The sequence below is a fragment of the Ruditapes philippinarum genome, unplaced genomic scaffold (genome assembly GCF_026571515.1).
Source record: "Ruditapes philippinarum isolate M1 unplaced genomic scaffold, ASM2657151v2 ctg11238_1_1_1_1, whole genome shotgun sequence".
Classification (NCBI taxonomy): Eukaryota; Metazoa; Mollusca; class Bivalvia; order Venerida; family Veneridae; genus Ruditapes; species Ruditapes philippinarum.
This window is the reverse complement of record NW_026862775.1, coordinates 2,844-19,804: the sequence shown is the minus strand read 5'-3', so window position 1 is coordinate 19,804 and position 16,961 is coordinate 2,844. Positions and strand designations below refer to the sequence as shown.

The following is a 16,961-nucleotide window of genomic DNA, read 5'->3' as shown; positions in this document are numbered from 1 at the left end:
CCCAAAAGGCATATGAGAGATACATAAATGATGTTGTTGTTTGTTTTTTTTTAAAAAGGAAAGAAAAAAGTTGACCCTTCTAGGGTTTGAACCCACGGCTGTCATAGAGAAAAATAGGAATTCCTAAAGAAAGTTCAAAACGGCAAAATTGAAACTTTTGCAGGCTCTGTTTGTACTTTTAGCCCATTGAAATCCTACAAAGGGGGTTATTATTAGGGTGGTCATACCTTATGAAGCTTATAAAATTTCATTTAATTAACAATTGTAAAATGAAAGTATTGTTACAAAAAAAGAAATTTTTAATTTTCGTGGGGTACAAACCATTGATTAATTAGTTATCAACATATCCATATCATATCTAATTATCTCAAAAAAATATTTTTTGTGTGTGTTTTTAATCATTCACTAAAAGGTTTATAAGCTAGACGTCTTTTCTTAATGTAAAAAGAAAACCAGGAAACAATTTTGTTCAGTTACGAAAAACGGTTTCGAAAAACACATGACTTATCTAGAAATATTTATGTAATTTTAGAACTGGTCACTTATATCACAATGAAATTTTGGACTGTGCAAATCCTCAATCTTTATTTACTTATTGGATTCTGTTTTAGTGAAGACTGGACGAATTCTAGTGAAACAGTTATGTATAGGTTGTCAAATGTAAATGATATATTTCAATGGGATAAACTTTTCACTATGCCGCAAGAGATGTCCTTTTCTACATGTAAATATCATTGTTCAAGACGGAAATACGATGCATTTTTCTACATTGAGAACAATCAAACGTGTCTATGTAATCTGGAACATGAAAATACTGAAGGCCATGTAACTGCTGATGCCAATAAAGGCTTTATTTACGGAGTAAAGAGAATATGCGTTTTAACCTCATACATTCAGGTAGGCATTGTCTTATTTATTTACATCGTATTCAGATTATAGGCTTTGCCCTTTTAAGTCTGAGTAAAGTAAAACAAACAAAGGTTTGCCTTTTCATTTCTTTGTTTAAGAAATTTCAATTCTAAATACTAAGGAAATTCTCAAATCATTTCCAACATCAACTGATAATGTTTTCGTTTACAGAGCTCAAATAAATTATACAAGAGAATGCATCGTCAACCAGGTGTCTTTGACTGCTTATCCCTCTATGAGTTGGGCTATGCTGAAGACGGTGTTTATGTTATTCAACTGAAGGAAGGTGTAAATATTGACGTGTGGTGTGATATGTCCAATGGTGGATGGACAGTTATACAGCGGCGCCAAGATGGATCTGTGGACTTCTATAGAGGTTGGGATGAATACGTGGATGGATTTGGGAACACAACAGGCGAGTACTGGCTTGGTCTTAAATACATTAATACACTTACAACAATTGAAAGTGAACTTTATATAGAAATGGAAACGTTTGAAAAAGACGATGTTTCACCTGCATCAGCTTATGCCGAATATTCCACATTTAAGATCAATGACGAGACTGACAAATTCAGGTTGTCAGTGTCAGGATATAATGGTAACTGTGCGGATTCTTTGGCCTTTCATAACGGTTGGAGATTCTCCACGTTCGACAATGACAATGACGGAAGAGGTACCAAAAATTGTGCTGTTGATTACAACGGTGCTTGGTGGTATAGAACGTGTCACGCAAGCAATTTAAATGGGTTATATTTGGGAGGTTCTAATACAGAATACGGTAATGGTGTCGTTTGGGCCACGTGTTGGGGCCATTATTATTCGCTTAAAGAAACCGTTATGAGAATACGACGGAAAACGTAAGGATTTGTAAAAATGGCTGTTTTTTCAACGTTTCTTTTTTAAGGAAGATCCATATATCAAAACTTAGCTTTTCAACTGTGCAGGTCTTTGCAAGTTTGTTTAACACATGTCAATTGGTTAAAGGACAAAGGCCTTTTCATCTGAAAATGACCCGTAAATTAGATAGGAGGGGTTTTCTCATACCCGTACATTTCACGGGAGAGCTTTTGACAATTAACCTGCATCAGTAAAGTAATGTTGCATAGAGAGTTACTTAACTATCAAAATGTCGAAATGACAACAGCAAAAGTGTATTAACTTCATATATATTAATTAAGGATGTCTCGTGTTTCCAAATTATCAATATATGAAATGATGCGTTGTTTGGTCACTATGCAACCGAAGTGCTATACGCAATTTGCAAAATACAGTTTTTCAATTCATAACAATTAGCTTACTTTTTGGAATTGTCTATAGGAAACGAAGAAGGTTTTTTTAAATATAAGCTGGTATAATATGTTTTTGTAGGTAAGTACATAATTAAAGTGATAAAAACATCTGGATTTGCATTGACTAGAAAGAGTATATAAAACTGGAATTTTAAATGTTACATAATGTATGTATCAAGACCTTTCTCTTTATCTATCAAGAGAATAGTATTTTAATCATTTAAGTCCCATCTAAATTGTTCCATCTATTTTAAGATGTATATATGTCAAGCAAAGTGATAAACTTAATCACAAAATGATAATGAATCCTAAAGTACAAGTTGCAGATTTATACTTTTCTCAATGTACATCAATAAACTACAAGTATTCAATAACAATCTATCATTTGCATATAAAAAATTTTATACTTTGAAGTAGAAAATATTTGCTTTTGCTAATGAAACAAGTCAAATAATTAAGGATATTGAAAGTGAAATGACACAATGAGTATACCAAAAATAGTAAAGTTAATTCAAACTGTAAATACGTCCATAGCCATATTGCTATTAAAGTACATATAAGGTATTTGAAGAATAAAAAATCTTATTGAAGTTTATCCTATAATAAAAATATAGTTATGATAAATACAATTTTAACTTCATTTACAGTTTTTTATTCCTCTCTTTAATACATTATTAACTATATTGAGTGATTGTTATCAATTTCTTTTATAAACAATGAACTGCATATGTTATACGTTTCTTCAATAAACTATTGACTGCATTCAGCGTTTGTTATGTATTCTGTAATAAACACGACCTGCATGTGCCTGTAATTCCATTTTTATTTTATACAGAAAATCGTCACGATATAAGAACGTTCTTTAGATAATGTGTTAAACTCTACCAGGTTATGTGCTCATTTCTACTTTCTCCACCAAATATAAAGTCTGAGTGAGTATGTTTTGCGCAAGTTTCATGCAAGAGTGTGTGAGCATAAGCAATAACAAAAACAAATTTTAATATTGTACTTGGTTAAAAAACATGTTTAAAAAATACTCAAATTTTGTATATGTAGTTTTGCAGTTATCGCTCGAGGCTGTCTCTTTTTAATGAAGTTAAACCACTACTACCGGACATGTCGATATCAACTATATTCATAAACTTTTCAGCCAATAACATTACACCATCTGACTTCCGCAATAGATACGCATACATATAAAAGTAAGCAATAATTATCTGAGGTACTATTTAATAATAAGACCATTTTCTAGTAAAATAAAATACGAAGTATTTAGCTTTCCTATTGCATATAAGTAATATGCGCTAAGTAGTTTGGCATTGTAAATGGGAAAGTTTTACAGGTTTACAAAGAATTGTGATAAAATATTCATAACAGCAAGTTCCTTTCCATGTTAAACTGGGCTCAAATGTTATATTGAATAAGGTATAAATACCGTTTCATCTGGTTCTCGCTTTCTTTTATATGTATTTGCGTTGGCAAAACCAAGTTGAACTTATGTTGACCTTATATGCCGTATTGTTTACAAGTTTTGACAGCACTATTTTTTAAATTTACATTTTCTAAATTATTCCTGTCAAGATGGCTGCCATTTTAAGATATTCTTGTCTTTCCTGCCAGACTGCCATGGCAAATGGAATGTTATGAATGGTCAATTGTGACAGTCTTGGCTATTTTAGAATCTATATAAGAAGCCATTACAGGCTGTTTTCAGTTTTCATGTTGGATGTAAATTCTGACAGTCGCGAAAACCAGTGACACGAGCATTTGATATATTTTTAAGGAAACTTCTGTTGTTAAATCTAGCAAATCTAGTGCTCTTCAGAGTTGGATAAAGAAATTGTGGAATTAACTTCTTTCAATAAAAGTTGTTTTTTATTAATAAACAAATGTTTACTTAGCTTACAATATCAAAGAAGGAAAACAAAGAAAATGATAGTTAAGTCGTTGAATATTTCTTTTAATTTAACAATTTTATATAATTATTTTTCACAAAATGTTTATAAAGACACATAAAATGTTAGTAAGTTATCCTCTTAAAATACGCTGAACATACAGTATCCGATATAGGCAACAACTGCTGCGCCAGTTGCCATAAAAATGAGCCCCTTATAATAATTAGTCTTCAAAGGGAACAGTCCACTTTTCTTATCTTTATCATTAAAAGCTCCTGCTGCTTCAATACCGCTGTCTGCAATAACATCACCACCCTGTGTATCAAGTACCTTCTTGTGAGCTTTATCAACTTGTAATGTGTCTGTTACCTTGTTGGAGGTATCCGGTTGTCCGTTTTCTGAAAAACAAAATTTTTAATAGTTTAATGCATTTCAAATCAGAAAAGATAGAGCAATTAGATTCATATAAGTTGTCATTGAAAACAAGAATATGTACTTGGTCGTCATATGTAGTGTGCAAAAAACGAACAAATATTACAAGTTTACTCATATTATAAAGAGTAAAAATATAATAGATTATTTAAAAGTGGTAATGTAGAATAACTTTATAATTTTTCATTATTTTATAACATTAAAACTAAACATATAATTGCTTTATACCCGTTGTTGTAGTAATAAAACATTTGTCTGCAGACATGTTTGGCAATGCTGGAACTTCTTGTGAAGTTTTATATGCCGTAATGGTGGGGCCGCCGTTCATTTCTTTGTGAGATATCTGCTCCGTGTCACAATGTGTGCCGCTAAAAGGTTTAACCAACTGAACTTTCTTCTTGTCGTGTACTTGAATTTGCTGAAACGATTCTTTTCCTACATGACATATAAACTCGTTTATTAGTTTATTATCCATGTACGTTGAATCACACATAATACGGCTGATAACTTTGTCTTCATTTGAACCACTGATTTGTAATGAAGTCTGGGGCCGCTCCTTGTCATTCATATGAGATATGTCGAGAGCTTTGTATGGGCTAGGCTGTACCAACGTATTCATTACAAACATACTGTTGAAGACTATTTCCAATGACGAATCTTTAAGTTCAAGCAGCATGGGTAGATTTATCTTTGTATTTTTCACCTGGAGATTTAGAACTGTGTGAACTTTCTTTTTTTCTATCACCTTACATGGTAGTATTGGTGCACTCAATTTCTTCATATCTATCAGAAGCGGTTGTGTACAGTTCTGATTGTGGTCATGAAGCTGTACCAATCCTGAAAATGACATGTCAAAATTCAGCAAAGGTAAATATCACATACCCGTGCCGCTTTTGCAACTTCGTAATTGCATATATATTTACTTGCTTCATTAGCAATATACAAACACAGCGTAAAGACGCGTGATTTGTTAGCGTTACACTATAAAGGCGTCAATGCATAATTATGTGCATTTTTTCTCTTTATTGAATTCGCTGGCCAAAATAATATCATGCTCGCGAGAGGCGAGCATAGGAAGTTTAATATGATTTTATTCAACACGTTCAATAAATTCAGTATTGACCATACACTCATTCAATATCCTCTATATACTTATCAATCAAATCCTTGAATATTTAAATATAAATTAACTGTTTTATCAAAAAAGATTCGAAGTTAACCTCCAGACGAATGTCTTCTACAGAAATGTGTTTAAAAATACTATTAACAATGACCACTTGGCCAAGTATTGATGTTCAAATTATTATCCCTCTAGAAGGCACTGATTTACATTAAATGCTTATACTTTGTTAAAGATCCTTTTTTAAATCATGTGTTATAAAAAAAGGATAAAGCTAAACTTACTGTTACACGTTTCATCATTTTGTGACTTGGCAATGTCTACTGTTTGTGCCACATGGTTAGCATCTGTTGAGGGCGTGAAATGAGTGCCGTGCACTATGTTAGAGCGCTTGATAATCAAACTGCGGATGTGTACTGGTTCTTTATTACTGGCACGGCTTTCCATTAGGTTTCCATCACAAACTGTGAAAATTTATATTCTCAATAAAACTTTTTCCATCAAATTCAAATCCTTACATATGTTATATATTTATAGTATGAATGCATTTGTGAAAAGATAATTGAATTATCAAAGCAAATAAGAAAATGAAATGATTAAGATTAAGATGAAAATGTGTTGGTTTGCAATACAACAAGAATGAAAGAAAACAAGGAAAATACTAGTATTGTTATATGAAATTTAAAGTAATTTGAATAATAAGATACACATTGGAGCGATATGACCGCTAAATATACTGGATTAAACAAACCAATTCATTCAATTCTTATATGAATAAACTATTGCTCATACAAATATTTGTACCTTCGCGGACCACCAATTTTGTTCTGTTGTACACCATTTCTACGTTAAGTGCTTTGTTACCAACGTACAACCTGTGGGGAAATATCTCTTCTAGTTCTATTATCGCATTTGTAGACTTTTTCACGAGCAGGAATTTGAAATACACATTTGACTCTTTCGGCAACCTGGAAAATAGTGACCGTGTAGTATCAAAACAATGTAATATCAAACAATGTAATATCAAAACAATGATATATAAAAAAAACAATGTAATATCAAAATATCAACTAGCAAAGTGACATGTTCTTGACTACATGTTCACTCACTTTTAAAGGAACATTACGCGTCATAAATGCTATCATTTTTATTTTTCATAAACAATACAGTTTCAGATAAGTACACACACATTTGTCACATTGATGAACCATCTTGTACTTCTTTTTTCTATTGTCAGTGGATACATGTGTAATCATAGTGAATGGGTATTTTGTATGGAAGTCATATACTACGTGTACTTTGTTAACATTTTTGCTACCTAAATGACATACTGCTGTACATTCATTTGGCGCAAGTTTCTTGAACCTTCAGTTGTCAAACATCTCCAAATCCATTATTAAAACTTTATTAAAGAAGCATGCCTCCAGATTAATGCTAAATTTCATAAAAAAATTGAAAATGTATTTAAAAGTAAAATATCGTGAAGTGAGCAAGAAAGTAAATAACACATTGCAAATGGCACTGAAAATCCACGTAAATTATCAAAATATACTTAAATACCTCTTACTGCGTTGGTAACGCAGTAGAATGATAATAAAATTGATACAGCAAAATCAGTTATCAATCGCACATAATATGTAAATAATTAATTGAATATTGAATATTTTTACTTTTCTTAAGATCCATATAATTATATTTTTCCAAATATTAAATTTCTTGAAATATGTTTGCTCATCTGGAGGCGTGCAGCTTTAAAGGCATGTTTGACATTTCTAAAGAATTACAAAAATATGGATGTCTGAGGCAGTGTATGCCTTTAAAACTGAAAAAGAATAAACGTGGTTTGAAACCGATATTTGTTAGTATCCGACTTTAAAGATAGATATTTATAAATATCGTTTATCATGGCAGGTAAGATAAATGCAGTATACAATTGTCGGAAGGGTCCTTTTTAATTCTAAACGTTTGTTGGACACAATAAGGAAATGCTATTGGCATTATGTATATATATATATCGTAACTTTTTTTGTTTTTCTGTGTGTCTTAACCAGTAATAGCACCAGTGTTGATTATGGAGAATCAAATAATATTCGCCTCTAATAGGACTCGTTCCAAAAACTTCCGGATTATGCGTCCCGTGCTGCACCTCTTAAAGGGTATATACATGTATATAAAGCTATCTAATAAAGTATTTTCATAAAATTCAAATACCATAAAACTAAGTTGTTTCCATAATCATATTGTAGATTCTCAGAAGGGATTCCGCTATTTATTACACATATAACGTAAAATCTTCCGGAACAGAATATTATGCCGCCGTTTTATAATGAATGTTTCAACCATTTAGCAAAGATTTCGTACATGGGCAGTCCTCGTTTAAGGACATACATACCGACATATGACTTCCATACAGGCATTATTAAATCATCCTTTTCAAAATTAAAAAAAAAATATTTTGTAAACTACAGGCAACAGGCACTTAAACGATTTTTCCCTGATGTAATGTTTTTATTCTTTTCTATTTTCATTGGTACCATTTGGCGTTTGCTGGTTTGCTGGTTGTTTTATTTGCTTGTTTGTTTGTTTGTTTGTTTGTTGGTTGGTTGGTTGGTTGGTTGGTTGGTTAGAAGGTAAGTAGGTAGGTAGATAGGTAGGTAGGTTGGTTGGTTGGTTGTTTGGTTAAATTGTGTGTGTGCGTGAGTGTGCGCATGCATGCGTTTTTTGTATTTTTTTTTGGTTTTTGTACGGGGGTGCTATGTTGTTGTTTTGTTTTGTTTTGTTAATGTTCTTGTTTTGTGAAGAAATAGGAGCTGCATTCATACGATTTGTTAATACGATCATACTAACCATAGTTTCTTTGTCCAGAAATGATGACCGACAGGGTGACATCTTGGTGCGATGTTCGGGTCCTCGTTACCAAGTTGGCGACCGGGACCGACCACAGCCAGGAAATAGTCAATATACTTCTCACGGGCTGGTTTATAGACATTCAACTGCACGTTCACTAGTTCCTTTTTACTTATTGACATCTAAATAAAAAATAATTTATATTATTCTATACTTCTAGATTATTTATACATCTTCGTACAAGCCCGGGTTATGTCTCGTCATTGATGGTTATTGTAATGTACAATAAGTTTCTGACGATGTAATATTAAACTCTTTCTTTGCTAAATTTTAATAATGAATTTGCCCTTCTTTGAAATAGGAGCAGTCCATTCAAATTGTAAAGAATTAAAGGGATCAAACTACAAAATTTGAGCTACCAAAATGATAGTGATTGGTTGGTCTGCGCGGGTGAACAGACTGCCATGGCTCTATACCGTTGGCAAAGACTTATCAGTTTCGGTTCTAGTACGATAAGTATTAAAGGGACTCCACTTAGGTCCAAAAACGTAAAATCAAGAAATTTGAAAATCTTACATATATCAACTGGGATACTGTTCAAAATTTAATCGATATTATTGAGTGCGAATATCAGTCCGTGAAAATAAAACGGTTTCAATTTCTTTTAAACTCATACGTAAGACTTAGTAACTCCTACGTAGGACTTTGTAACTCCTACGTAGGACTTTATCACTCCTACCTAGGACTTTATAACTCCTACGTAGGACTTTTTAACTCCGTCCTACGTAGACTTTGTAACTCCTACGTAGAAGATAAAAAAGCCTAATTAGGAGTTTATAACTCCTACGTAGGACTTTTTAACTCCTAGGTAGAAGAACACTTATAAAGTCCTACGTAGGAGTTATAGACTTTGTAACTCCTACGTAGGAGATAAAAAAAGCCTAATTAGGAGTTTAAAACTAATTCGTAGGACTTTTAAACTCCTACGTAGGACTTTATAACTCCTACGTAGGACTTTTTAACTCCTACGTAGGACTTTGTAAGTCCTACGTAGGACTTTGTAACTCCTACGTGGAACTTTGTAACTCCTACGTAGGAGATAAAAAAGCCGAATTAGGAGTTTATAACTCCTACGTAAGACTTTATAACTCCTAGGTAGAAGAACACTTATAAAGTCCTTCATAGGCCCCTATACGTAGGACTTTCAAACTCCTATGTAGGACTTTAAAACTCCTAATTAGGTTTTTTATATCCTACGTAGGACTTATAAAATCCTACGTAGGAGTTTTAAACTCCTAATTAGGCTTTTTAAACTCATTCGTAGGACTTTCAAGCTCCTAATTAGATTTTCATATATCCTACGTAGGAGTTACAAAGTCCTACGTAGGAGTTTATCTTTTTTTATAGAACATGTTAAACTGGCATTAGGACGCTTCCGTACTATTTATTACTAATTCGAAATGAATGTATTTGTAAAGTTCTGCTGACTTTTCTAAATCAGAAATTAAATATATGTTATAACGCATTACATTAACATATATTTTATGCTAAAAAACACATTTTATCTAAAAAAAAAAAAGAAATAACAGAAAGGCAACGTTCAAAAAATGCAGCCACCTACACAACCAAAGAAAGTAGGTGACAGATTTGCCAACTATTGAAAATTATTTAGTTTAATAAGAAAAATAATACGAAATGCAAAACTAAACTAAGTTGTATAAAAAACTCCGGAAAAAATAAATACATTTATTGTGTATTGTAGATCTACACGTGTACAGCTTTGTATCTACCGCATTTACGAGTTTATGCATGGTACAAGCTTTTGTACTTAGCATATAAATATACATCAAATGATTATGTTAAAATAAACAATATTTTAATAATATTTAATAAGATATTTAAAATGCTTCTTACTGTTTTTATTGTGGAATCACACGCTGCATGATGAATGAAGCTATTTGCATTTAATGACGCGCCCATTTGTTTAGATACGACGTTTACGAACTTTTGATGACGTTGTTGATTATTATGACGTAATAACGTCCTTTCCATTCTTAGATTTTGTAATTTCAATCAAACGTTAAATATTACGTTTCTCATTAAGGGCGTTTTTATGCATGTGCGTAAGATAAGCCAATGAACTATTAGGCATTTTCTTTTCTTTCTTTTATACACAATATCCGCAACAGTAGAATAAAATGAAGAATGTGTGGTAATATTCTAATCCACAGAATTGTCTTTTTTTTTTCTTTTTTTTTTTTTTTGTGGCGACAGAAATCTAAAATTTATTGATTGCTATATACTTGTTGAGAACTATATCTAATATCAAAAAATCTCTTCTGGAGATGAATAAATCAACAAAGGGTTTAATTTACACTAATGATATACAGTGAAGGACATACAAGACCTGATATTAAGTCAGTTTAAGTTTATGATAATTCCAAGTAATTTCTAATATTCTTTGTCAGTATAAATAACAGGTTAACTCTTTGCAACTTAAATAGACATTATCTGCGTTATCAGTATTTTATTGCTAACCTCAACACATGTTGGTCAAGAATGTATTAAGCAATTAACTGATAATAGATGTAAACAGTTGGATGCTGAATTCTGTACCATACTTCCCCTAAATTTAGCTATTGAAATAAAAAAGTTTAAAAAAGTTTTATTCATTTTGAGTTATTTTACAATAGATACTGTTACATTTCTGCAACTATTTTTTTTATAAGGAACCTTGTTGGGATAAAACAGAATGCAATGTTGAAGAATTCAAATGTCCAGCTAATCTCTTCAAAACATTTTGCTAAAAGTGTATCGCAATATTAATCGTATGTAATTGAAATTTTGATCCAAAAATATATTGACAGAAAAAAACATCAAAACAAAAACAAAAGCATAATAATAATAATAATAATAATAATAATAATAATAATAATAATAATAATAATAATAATAATAATAATAATAATAATGATAATAATATTAATAATAATAATAATAAGCAGAAGAAGAAAAAGAAGAAGAAGAAGAAGAAAAAACAGGGTACAATATATAAGTTAATATTAAGTAAAAAATGTTGGTGCGTTAACTAATTACCCGATAACAATTTGAACTTGTAGTGGGAGACTTTTCAATGAAAACAGCCATTTTTCACAAAATGCTCATGCAGTAATGGGTTCCTGCATTGTCATCTAACGTGTAACTATTAATCCAAGTGCTGTCGAATTATATATTTTTATTTTTATTTATTTTTTTACGTGTATGTATCAATACCTAGTTTTCCCTGACTAAGCTTTTATTACTTTGACACACTAACATGATAGATTGTGTACCATATAATTTTGGCGTGTGACCTTTGAGAAAAGTAGTAAAATAATTTTGAATAAACAAAGAAAAATAGAGAAAAAAACCCAATCTTTTTCCGTAAACTGATCTATGAAATTTATGTGAATAAAACTTTTAAATTAAGGATTATTCCGTACATTTAATATTTTTCATTTACATTTCTATAGAAAAGTGTGATATTTAATCTACAATTTGATAAACTTCCTGTTAAGCTTGTAACAGTTATAAATTATCATCTTTTAATTAACATCTAATTGATTGTAGGCTGCTATCTTAAATTGCTATTATACAACGGCGAACTTATAAATATATTTGTTGTTTTTTTTATCTAAAAAAATACTGCTATTTATTTAAACAAGGCCGAATCTTTAGCAAAGAAGTCATTTTAAATATGTTTTAATTACAAATAAATCACCTTTTAAATTTCATCATTTGTCATTATGACAATATCGTGTCCATTGCATTAGAAAGTATACCGGTGATTGATATGGGCCGGAGGCCTTACAGCGAATAAAAGTTTGTTGTTGTTGTTGTTGTTGATATGCATAGTGACGGAAATTTTTGAGTGTCCCGGTTAAAATTTGAACATTTCCGAATGAAATAGCGCGCGTAGGAAAGCCATTGCTGCCATAAACACATATTTCAACCTGTGACAAACTGGAGTTAACTTGTGATGTTAGGGAAAATTAATGTTAAATACTATAATATCGGTGGATGGTACATTCAAAGGTGACCATTATATATCTACATAATGACATTTAATGACAATTAAACTTGTTTCTTATGCACCTTGGTGATTTATGATGCTACAGTGCCGCTATAACAATTCAATTCAATTAAAATGTATAATTATTTATATATACGTACAAACTACAAAGTAAAGAACTGAAATTTACTGCGATTTATCTAAACTCGTGCATGGGTGAATATGCTAGGTGCAGAAGAATAGTTTGTGGGATTTTGAAAAAAAAACCTAATCTCAAATATCTCGAAATCATATAACGAACCTGGAACATACGATAGTACATCCCAGAACGAACAGAATGACTAGACTTACAGACATAATCCACAAAAAAGCACGAGAATGATGGTCAAATTTTATTTTGATCTCCTCATCCGCCGTGAATTTTATGAATTTATTTATAACACAAACATTTGTCAAATCAATAAAAATCTACCGAAGAAAACGTCTTTTTTAAAAATAAATATTTTTAAGTGCCGATTCGAAAACATACCTAGGACATATGGGTTAATAAGCATACGTTACGGAGCCACTCGATACAATTCAAAGCAGGCACGGAAATTGTCGCATACGTACGGAGGTTAAATATAATTTTCTCGCGGCTTGTAGAAAACAGCGCACGGCAAAATGAATATTATTTAAGAATCAAGTTAACGATCTATGCCATCGAGATATTACATAGTTATTCAGACTCATATCAACTTTTCTTCAAAAACACAGATGTTTATAGCTCCATGATTTTTATAACGGCGTGATGTGGACAACCAGATAACTTTTACTCAGTTTATTATTAAAGTTCTATTATCTGGGACTTCAAAGAAAGCGAGAACGATCTGACCCATTTAACAGACAGTTTTTTCCTACTGTCAAAGCGTTATAGAAAAAAAAACATTGCCAAAAATTATCACTTTGACAAGTCTATTTACAAGTCTCTGGCCGGACGCTAGTCGGGCAACTTTAAATTGCGATTCTCACTAACGTGTAAATTTTACGCTTCACTATGGTCCGTGACGTTTAGATTGACAACAACCACAACATGAAATTATGTATTGTTTAATAATTGATTATTTATTGATATAAAACTTGCATTCCAAAGCAATGAACATAAAACAGTCATGAATGACAGTGACTCTAGCTCTAACGATAGCTCAGTGGAGGAAATTGATATTAAACCAGTGAGACCAGCACCAAGATCTCGGGCCAGGCCAAGGCAGAACCACGAGAATCATGGGGTCAGCCCAGCTAGATCGCTGAGCCCTAACTCAGTGTTGAATTGCAGCGGAGATACAGCTGCAATAAAGCGTTGCATTGATGTAAGTACTTTATTAAATTATTTGCTTTAACTTTTTGTTTTTATGTATTGAAAAAAAAGGATAGTAAAAAAACGCATTAACATAGGACCCTTGTCAGTCAGTCATTATATAGTTAGCCACGAGTTTCACATATTTGACACATGCTGTTTCATAACAATACAATGCTGGCAACAATAGGTGATAAGTGTGGATGTTTTTATTCAGTTAGTTCACCTGTTCTTTGTTCACCAGATTTACAAATGTACAATGGGAAAATGTACATGTAGTTTCAACCACTATGGGAGTACCAAAAAGAATGGTTTATTGAATTGGTTCTTTAAGTTACATTAATAATAAATGTTTTTATTGTAAGGAGCTGTTCACAATATAGGACATGGAAATTTATGCAACATTTTTTGTGTCTTTTTTCATTTTATTCATCTTTATTTCAAAACCTTTCTCCAATAATTACACTGCCCTACTTAGACTTAAATATTTGTATATAAGATGGGAAATATACAAAAATGTGGTGATGATATTACATTTTACTGTCTTTTTTCCATTACAGAACTACAGCTCTGTAAACAGCAGTGGGTCCCAATTTCCCTCAGTGGTGCCGCTAAACGTTGGTGGAATTAGATATGTCACAAGACTGTCAACGTTAAAGAAGTACCCAGACTCAATGCTGTCGGCTTTATTCAGTGGGAGATACCAAGTGGACAAAGATGTTGATGGCAATTATTTCCTAGATTCAAATGGAATTCTTTTTGGATATTTGTTAGAATTTCTTAGGAATGGCCTTCTACCGCCAAGGGAGCAGTCAGTGCCGCTGTACAGGGAGGCAAGTTACTACGGGCTTCATGAACTTGTTGAGAAACTGACCTACATGCCACCAGTGGTCTCCCTTTGTGTCCGAGAGGCCCATAAGTCTCAATTTCCAAATTACGAAGAAATTAAAGAAAATGTGATAAAAATAGCAATGGAGAATGCAACATTCACTAAAATGGGAGAAGTTATTATTTACGCTTTCAAGACAGAATTTGTTGCCAAAGTGAACACGTTTAATCCAAATCATGGATGTATAGTGGAGTCAGCTCATATCAAATGTGGACCATGGGATGCTCCTGTTGATGAGGAAGTGTTCATAAAATGTTTAGAAAATGACCTTATTGATGATGGTTTCAATGTGAAACCACATGAGGTGAAGAAAAAATGCCGTTATTATCACGGTCAAAGCTGTCAAAAGTTTGTGTATCGATTAACTTTGATGCTTTGAACTGTGGGCAATGAACAGTCTTAAGTCAGTTTTAGTTTACATGAATATTAAAATGGGGATGGGGAGAATGTCCAAACACAGGTTTTGTTACATATATTTATTTAACAACCTGTTGTGGGATATGCAATACTTCCACCAGTTTAAAGCTGCTGACCCACGCACATTTGTTTGTAATTTCATCAGGAAGTATGTCATCATCCTATATGTTTAAGGTGGTTAAATAGGCATTGGTGTAAAGTTTGCAGTTACCATGACTGAGATTAGCCATTAGCATGACCTAACACTTGTAGTAATAGTGTCTTAGTAACAGTTGTCCTACCTGAATTGAGACAGATATATATGTAAATAGAGCTCTATACAAATATTTATAATTATAATATTATATTGGTGTTTACTTCTGCTCGTATATATGGTAATTTTTCTTGTGGCAAGATTAATAGACACAATTTTGAGTCAGAGAAAATGAAACAAGGCAGTGGTTTGAAATTATGGCTGGATTATAGTGCGAACTTTCTAAAGCTGGTATTCTGGAAGCACTGACATGTATTTAGGGTTTTCATTATTAACAGATTGGCAATCCATATCATCATTTGAGCATCCTCGGTATTCCATGCTTACGTGTAACGTATACATTTACTTCGTGATGAATGTAGTTCAGGGAAATCAGTACCCATGGATTCTTACAATGAGGTTGTTATACTGTTAAAATCAGTTGTTGTTTTTTTTTTCAGCCTTTAAATTTAGAATTAAATATCAACCAAATCGTCGTCTCCATATAAATGCATGACCCTGAGGTGCAGTGCAATTTCTAGACACTTTATTTAAAAAAGATGTTCATTCCTCAAATCAGTGTGAATGAGAGTACAGTAGCTTTAAATATATCAATGTACATTCTTTTAAAATACTCAGTCAAACTTATTTATATTCAGGGTTCAGGGTTGTTTTTTTATGTGTTACTTAAGAAATTTCCTCTCTACCTGCTCTACCTGTTGTTTTGGTTGACAGGTTATATTATGTATTTGAGGTCAGAGTAGGGAAAAATAATTAGTTTTATAGTATTTAAATCAGCATTATAGTGTATTTATATCATGGTAAAGAGGATTTTGTTGTTTAGAAGTTTTTTTCTTTGGCAGGACCAAAAAAATGTTTGGTGTCTGGGCCTCCTTATCTACCTATATTTCAACTGCCCACTTTTAAGACTTTTTATTGCCCATTTTTCCAAATCATGCCAACTTGCTCAAAAGTACATTTCAAAACTGGTTAGAAAGAGGTTTTCCTTGTCTTGAGGGACTTTGACTTATTTTGGTAAATGCAAGCATAAAATCTTTGACAGTAAAATTCTTGAAAGAAAAAAAAAGTAATAAAAAATAATTGTCATTGATTGAATGGCACAAATTTTCCTACATACATGTATGTCATTGTGTACATGTTAGTTTACATGTAGTCCTAATATTAACAAAGAAACTTTTGTTTATCAAAGTTTAGTCATTTCTAATCAAAATGGAATTACCTTTTCTATTTTTCTTCTTTTTTTTCTAAAATACATGTTACTGTATTAGTTTGTTTTGATTATACTTGTTATTATAGGCATTAGTAATAAATTAGTTATAATTTATTTATAATTTATTTGTTAAGTATTTTGTTTTTAAACTGACCACAAGTTTTATTTATGATCATTGTTTTCTTTTGTTGTATAATGAACTTTTTAATGTAGACAATGGTACAAAAGTGTTCCAACAAGGGTATAAATGCAATTATTTACACATATATTTGTGTTTGTTAAAGAATTGTTAAGGTTCTTCATTTGATACTTC

At 31.8% G+C, this 16,961-nt stretch overlaps 3 protein-coding genes across 3 annotated transcripts; 2 read left to right on the top strand and 1 right to left on the bottom strand.

The window, feature by feature from the left end:
• The first annotated feature begins 1,104 nt into the window (after nucleotides 1-1,104).
• On the top strand, nucleotides 1,105-1,770 carry LOC132720162 (fibrinogen C domain-containing protein 1-like). The gene has a single exon (XM_060704205.1). The coding sequence runs from the start codon at nucleotides 1,105-1,107 to the stop codon at nucleotides 1,768-1,770; it is 666 nt and encodes a 221-aa protein (XP_060560188.1).
• A 2,378-nt stretch (nucleotides 1,771-4,148) lies between these two features.
• Nucleotides 4,149-10,544, bottom strand: LOC132720161 (uncharacterized). The gene is made up of 6 exons (XM_060704204.1): nucleotides 10,407-10,544; nucleotides 8,493-8,674; nucleotides 6,450-6,613; nucleotides 5,930-6,109; nucleotides 4,754-5,362; nucleotides 4,149-4,491 (listed from the first exon to the last, which is right to left on the bottom strand). Exons 1-6 carry the CDS (start codon nucleotides 10,542-10,544, stop codon nucleotides 4,235-4,237), a joined length of 1,530 nt encoding a protein of 509 aa, XP_060560187.1. The 3' UTR covers nucleotides 4,149-4,234.
• Nucleotides 10,545-13,586: 3,042 nt separating this feature from the next.
• On the top strand, nucleotides 13,587-15,362 carry LOC132720163 (BTB/POZ domain-containing protein KCTD7-like). Its single transcript, XM_060704206.1, has 2 exons — nucleotides 13,587-13,892; nucleotides 14,440-15,362. Exons 1-2 carry the CDS (start codon nucleotides 13,695-13,697, stop codon nucleotides 15,145-15,147), a joined length of 906 nt encoding a protein of 301 aa, XP_060560189.1. The 5' UTR covers nucleotides 13,587-13,694; the 3' UTR covers nucleotides 15,148-15,362.
• Nucleotides 15,363-16,961: the final 1,599 nt, after the last annotated feature.

What these genes read in the sequence shown, in the direction of transcription:
- LOC132720162 (XM_060704205.1), top strand. Translation starts at nt 1,105, where the DNA reads ATGCATCGTCAACCAGGTGTCTTTGACTGCTTATCCCTCTATGAGTTG.
- LOC132720161 (XM_060704204.1), bottom strand. Translation starts at nt 10,544, where the DNA reads ATGGAAAGGACGTTATTACGTCATAATAATCAACAACGTCATCAAAAG. An exon ending in AAATGATGAAACGTGTAACA is followed by an intron (nt 5,363 to 5,929) that starts GTAAGTTTAGCT and finishes TGTCATTTTCAG; the next exon opens with GATTGGTACAGCTTCATGAC. An exon ending in TTTTATTACTACAACAACGG is followed by an intron (nt 4,492 to 4,753) that starts GTATAAAGCAAT and finishes TTTGTTTTTCAG; the next exon opens with AAAACGGACAACCGGATACC.
- LOC132720163 (XM_060704206.1), top strand. Translation starts at nt 13,695, where the DNA reads ATGAATGACAGTGACTCTAGCTCTAACGATAGCTCAGTGGAGGAAATT. An exon ending in CAATAAAGCGTTGCATTGAT is followed by an intron (nt 13,893 to 14,439) that starts GTAAGTACTTTA and finishes TTTCCATTACAG; the next exon opens with AACTACAGCTCTGTAAACAG.